The sequence below is a fragment of the Ceratina calcarata genome, unplaced genomic scaffold, assembly GCF_001652005.2.
Source record: "Ceratina calcarata isolate Rehan_Ccalc_2016 unplaced genomic scaffold, ASM165200v1 scaffold554.2, whole genome shotgun sequence".
Taxonomy (NCBI): domain Eukaryota; kingdom Metazoa; phylum Arthropoda; class Insecta; order Hymenoptera; family Apidae; genus Ceratina; species Ceratina calcarata.
Genome location: NW_017176727.1, coordinates 72,239 through 78,129, shown reverse-complemented (window position 1 = coordinate 78,129; position 5,891 = coordinate 72,239). Strand labels below are relative to the sequence as shown.

Here is a 5,891-nt window from a genome sequence, read left to right as displayed (position 1 = left end):
ACATATGTATTTTTTTCTCACATTTACTGTTTATCGAGCAGAGTTCATTATTTAAACAGTATTTTTCAATTGTTTAAAAATATTTAAACATATACACAAACATATAAACATTGTTGTTAATGTTTGTAATACAAAAGTGGAAAATTAAGTTCTTCATCCAGTTATTGGACAATAGTTTTAAATTCTGATGTTTGATAGTAGCACAGTCTATTTCAATACCTCGTCATGCTGAGAATAAAATGGCAACACCGCGGGTATCCGAATTTCGTGTAGTGCAACCACAACCGACTGTGGTGGCACGAAGAGAGTCGAAGAGTCAGCTATGGTTGCACTACAGGAAATTCGGACCCCCGCGGTGTTGCCATTTCATTCTCAGCATGGCTATGTATTAAAGTAGGCTGTAGCGGCTGTAGTAGTAGCAAATACGAGAATTTAAAACTATTATCCAATAACTGCATGAAAAACTTAATTTTCCACTTTTGTATTACCAACATGAACAACAATGTTTAAGATTTACCATGAACTCAACATTGAAGATTCTGTTTCTACAATGTATATAACGAATTACGCTATTTTGTGGATATAACAACAATTCAGAAACTAATTTCAATTAAACACTGATATTCATTGAGATATTAAATGCCAATTACTTTTATTCCTACTTCAAATGCAAAATATGGTGTGCACTAATGAAAATAAAGTAATACAAGTGTGACAAAATTTGAAAATGATAGTTATTCTCTTTCCGAAGTACGAATCTCGAATCAAGTATAAAGTTGATAATATCAACGTTCTACGATTACCTATTACCTATCGTGCTGGAAAAAAGCATCGGCACCGGCATCGGTGAGCCTGAAGGTCGGTACACTCCGGAACAGTCATTCTGTGGGATTTCATAAATCTACCTTGCCGGTTTGAGCCCTTTTGGGCCCTTTTTTCGAGCCGCGCGTTAACACAGGCGTTGCCACTCTTTAGTAATCTCTCCTCGGTGATACGCATATACATGATGTATCAGGAGGGTTTGGTTAGGTTATTAAGGACATGCATGCGTATTGAAATTGAAGTCAAAACCTAAAGCTAAATTATATTCAATTTAATTAAATTATATTGAACTTCTCATCTTACTCGATGGACGACTCAATTATAATCGTAAATTCCATTTAAAGAATATAAATGATCGTAATTCGAAACCAACAAAACAAATCTCATTCGAAATAGCAGTTAATTATATTTCATGTAATAAAATGTTAACGAGGTCTTATCTATTACAAAATCTTATCTATTAATTCCTACCTGATACATAAATTTTCCTACGAATTTAAGCATTTCACAGTTCATTGTGCCACGTGTGGGTGTGTGACGACGCGCCGATCGATTGGGTGCTGAACTCTCGTCTGTTTGTCAACAGCTGTTCCATTATAAATATCGAAAAGCTGAGTAAAGAAGATGAAGTAGAAATAAATAGTATAGGAAGGTTCACACGTTGCAAGTAAACGATCCACATATGTCGGTTCAACGAAACACGATTACGAGTGTAAATACATAACAGTCGGTAAATGTCTACGTGAACGTGTTGAGATTTTCGGTTTGCCTCACTATCGTACCGATCCAACAACGATAAAATGGATTTTAACTCAATTATGTACGATCTTTTCCCATAAGAAATCAAAAATACTTTGATCAATTTTTTAGCCGAGTTTTACACCTTCCAGGATGCATATAATGCTCTCATTGAACAAGTTGCTAGTTGTAGCTGTGTGCAAACTAGTTTGTATACTTATCCTTGTGCCTATTGGATTAATACTGTGGAAGAGAGAATATTCAAAACAACGGGCAAAGAGATTGCATAAGGGGACAGTCGTTGGTTTCTTTCATCCTTACTGTAACTCGGGCGGAGGTGGCGAGAGAGTACTCTGGGCTGCTATCAATGCTATACAAACTAAGTATGAAGATTTTCTTGTTTTCTAAAAACCGAATTCTAAATTAGTATATTTCTTTCATTGGTAGATATCCTGATGTATTAATAGTTGTCTACACTGGAGACCTCGAGGCACATCCATTACAGATTCTAGATAAAACAGAGAAGGTTTTTAACTATAAAATCAAGAACAACGTCACATTTATATATCTACACAGACGAAAATGGGTAGAGGCTTCGATGTATCCTTATTTTACACTTCTGGGACAAAGCTTAGGTTCCATTTGGCTGGGCATTGAAGCTTTAAATAGCTGTATACCAGGTAAAAAGATTTTGAAGCATTTTAATTATCATACCAAGTCATAATTATAAATCTGTTATTTCAGATATTTATATTGACACCATGGGTTATGCATTTACTTATCCATTGTTTAGGTACATTGGTGGATGTCGGATTGCAACGTATACTCACTATCCAACAATTTCTACTGACATGATGAGACACATTTACAAAAGAACTATCTCCCATACAAATAAGAGAATCATAGCTAGAAATCCATTTCTGTCAGCAGCGAAGCTAGCTTATTACAAGTTATTCGGATTTGTACGTACCACATTCTTTCATCAATATTCGGACACACTTCAAGATAGAACAACTTTTTTAATATCGGATGAAACAACTTAATTTTCTTTGAGATATTTGAAGACCTGATTTACTACAAACACAGAAAATTGAAAAAAGATGCTAGTCCTCAGAATCTCGAAGAAAAAAGAGGGCATGATTTTTTAATTTTTAACATTTCATTAAACTCCATAAGAATATTAATTTCAAATTTCAAATTGATATAATTTCAAAACGAGTTTTTCAATTTCTTTCAAACTTTTTATATGAGTTTAAGATGACAATAACTATTTATTTGCAAAATTTCGAACGTGTGTCATTAGTTTTATTTTTAGCCTGAAAAACCTTAATTGAAGAAGCTCTATTATATACTAAATTTATGAATAAGGAAATCCTTCTGATAATGATTCTTTTTATATATCATGTCTATATATAATATGTCATATGATAGATAAAAACCTCGTAAATCATTTGACAAACAGATTAAAAAGATAAACAGTTTGCGAATAGTAATTTTTTTCAATTTTTTATTGAACATTATATAGTAAACGAAGCCTTCTAACATCCCACAGAAAATTAAACAGTTTGGTTCAACATTAAAAAAGTTATTCTGGTTTGAAGTGTGTCCGAATATTAATGGAAGTCACTGAATGAAAATTATTGACTCGCTGTGCTTTAGTGTTATAATTGCACTACAAATGTCTATGCAATTTCTTATTTTTATAAATAAAATTGAAGAAACGAAATGCATATAAACATTTGTTCTTTTCTCTAAATGTTACACTTTGGATATTTTTAGTATTTCTTTACATATTACTGCATACTGTATTTCTTTAAATTGTTTAACATTTCTACAAATGCATAAACATCCGCAGATACAATCTACATAAAATGCTTCAGATATATGGCTGGGTCGGCAGTAGGGCAGAAATTGTAATGGTGAATTCTTCATGGACCGAGGAACACATTAATTCGATTTGGAAATGCCCGATGAGAACGCATAAAATCTTTCCACCGTGCGATGTGAAGCAATTAACGTTGCTACCGCTACTCAGCGACGAGGAGAAATGCAATAGTATACGTATAGTTTCGATTGCGCAATTCAGACCAGAGAAAAATCATCCATTAATGCTAAGGGCGATGTACGAACTTAGATCAATCATTAAAGAAGACGTTTGGGATAGGGTAAGTTGAATAATAAAGGTAATCCAATATCGTAGTTCGAAATGTGAAGTATAGCGAAAAATAGGTAAAAGCAGAGAACCTTATAGGGCCCGATGATCTCTGCGGGACGAGTAGTCAAAAGTACGGTTCGACCTTCTACTGTTTAAATCCAAGTAATTGCCGAGAAATTGTCTCTTATTCATAAGCTACGAATGGCCTGACTGCTAGCCTTTGTGCGTAGAAAATATAAAATACAACAATATACATGGCGAGGATGAACAATTTTATCTATAAACAACTACTGTACAGCACTTAATATTTTAATTAGTTTTAACTGACATCATAGATTTATGGATATGGATTAAAACTGATTTAATAAAAGTCCATAATGGATAAAATTTTCTATGTACAGAGGTAAGCGGTCAGGGCAGTCGTAGCTCATGAATAACAGCCACGATTTTCCTACGACTTCTCGGCAACTACTTGAACCTAACCAGCAGTGGATTTGATTGGTACTCTTGCCTACTCGATCCGCAGAAACCACAGAACCCACTGAGGTATCCAGATTTTACCTGCTCGCATTTAGCTGTTGAAAATTAGGAGTCCTATGAAAGTCATAGTGTAAATAGTCCATTATGCGATTTTTCAGATTCGGCTGGTTTTAATTGGTTCCTGTCGTAATTTCGAAGACGAGGTACGCATGAAAGACATGCAGGATTTGTCGAAACACTTCGCGTTAGATGAGAACGTGGAATTCAAATTGAACGTACCGTACTCGGAACTTCTCTTGGAGCTTCAACGAGCAACGATAGGTTTGCATACGATGTGGAACGAGCATTTTGGGATCAGCATCGTCGAATGCATGGCTGCAGGATTAATCGTCGTCGCTCACGATTCCGGTGGTCCAAAGTAAAATGAAAAGTCTAGTATTTGATAGAATATATAACTACATAAGCTAAATGTATCAATTAATTGCAGAGCTGATATAATTGAAACGCAACCGGGATCCCAAAACGGATTTTTGGCTACTGAACCTGAGGAATATGCAAAAATCATGGCACATATTATTAGAATGGATCCAGAGGAAAGAAATGCGATTAAACTAGTTGCTAGGTATTAATTTGGTTTATTCATTTTATTCGGTATTTCATTGTTAAGAAATTAATTAATTATTTCCAGAGCTTCAGTAAATCGATTCTCGGGCGAAGTGTTTGAAAGAGAATTCTTACGAACGATAGAGCCATTTTTCAGGCTAAAACAGGAATAATTTTTACCAAAAGTATGGTATAAATGTGATTGATTGTATGAACGTCAATTTATTTTGAATAAAATGGTTACTTATATACTTATTTATTTTATTTTATTCTCGTATTCATAACCTTTGCACTCCAAACTATACGAAATATTCCCTCCATTGTCTTTGCCTTCGGACAATTTAAAATGCAGATTAAATTCCTTCAACATGATCTCTGCTACTTGTATAGCAGTTTCAGTGTGACAAGTAAGTTTTTTGCTTCCGAGATTAACTTTCGAAGTACCTTTGGCCAAAGCCATAAAAATGATCAACTGTGACATAAAATAATTATTATATCATCTAGTAAACAGAATTATTTTAATTTCTTTTGAAATACGTACTTGATCTTGCGCGTGCTCGTCGACGCAGGACTTTGATAAAATCGTGTCTAGAATTTCGTTTGCTGCCTGTATGCCTGGAGCCGTTTGCTCATCGCGTTTATTAGAACCCAATCCAGAACCACCAAAAATACATCCACTGCTGGTGGTGCATACCAAGCTAAAATGAATTTAAAGATTAGGACACAATTCGGAAAAATTCTTCCAACAGTCAAATCTTACTTGATTCCAGATCCATTTCCAATAGCAGCATTTCTATCTTCTTTATAAGATTCTATATTTATATTCGGCAATGTAATATTGTGCTTATTTAAACCATCTGTTAAAACTGACTTTGCATCATTTTCCATTTTGTAAGCCTCCTGCAAAATGAATTAGATCTACCAAGTTAGTATTTTCCAGATATACCCTATATTAATTAGACTCCCATTAATGTTCGGACACATTTCAAAACTCGAAGTTCAGATACCATGCAAAAGAAACAGAAGTAAGAACGTCTATGCTAAATGTAATAAAAACATCTGCGGAAAATATATTTTAAAGACAGAATATATA

At 34.2% G+C, this 5,891-nt stretch overlaps 2 protein-coding genes across 5 annotated transcripts; one reads left to right on the top strand and one right to left on the bottom strand.

The window, feature by feature from the left end:
• Positions 1-770: 770 nt before the first annotated feature.
• On the top strand, positions 771-5,053 carry LOC108629172 (GDP-Man:Man(3)GlcNAc(2)-PP-Dol alpha-1,2-mannosyltransferase). Of its 4 annotated transcripts, none has more exons than XM_026817041.1 (11): positions 771-858; positions 1,409-1,642; positions 1,713-1,943; positions 2,008-2,240; positions 2,305-2,522; positions 3,441-3,725; positions 3,812-3,845; positions 4,242-4,261; positions 4,354-4,613; positions 4,683-4,817; positions 4,884-5,053. In XM_026817041.1, exons 2-11 carry the CDS (start codon positions 1,623-1,625, stop codon positions 4,969-4,971), a joined length of 1,524 nt encoding a protein of 507 aa, XP_026672842.1. In that variant the 5' UTR covers positions 771-858; positions 1,409-1,622; the 3' UTR covers positions 4,972-5,053. The 4 variants fall into 4 exon arrangements, with proteins under 4 accessions (XP_026672842.1, XP_026672841.1, XP_026672840.1 ...); XM_026817040.1 differs by having other exon boundaries at positions 784-858; positions 1,324-1,642; XM_026817039.1 differs by lacking the exon at positions 771-858 and adding an exon at positions 1,169-1,236 and having other exon boundaries at positions 1,324-1,642.
• LOC108629174 (RNA 3'-terminal phosphate cyclase-like) lies at positions 5,046-5,827 on the bottom strand. The gene is made up of 3 exons (XM_018031657.2): positions 5,559-5,827; positions 5,340-5,496; positions 5,046-5,270 (listed from the first exon to the last, which is right to left on the bottom strand). The coding sequence occupies exons 1-3, from the start codon at positions 5,684-5,686 to the stop codon at positions 5,055-5,057; spliced, it is 501 nt and encodes a 166-aa protein (XP_017887146.1). The 5' UTR covers positions 5,687-5,827; the 3' UTR covers positions 5,046-5,054.
• Between the last annotated feature and the right edge of the window lie 64 nt (positions 5,828-5,891).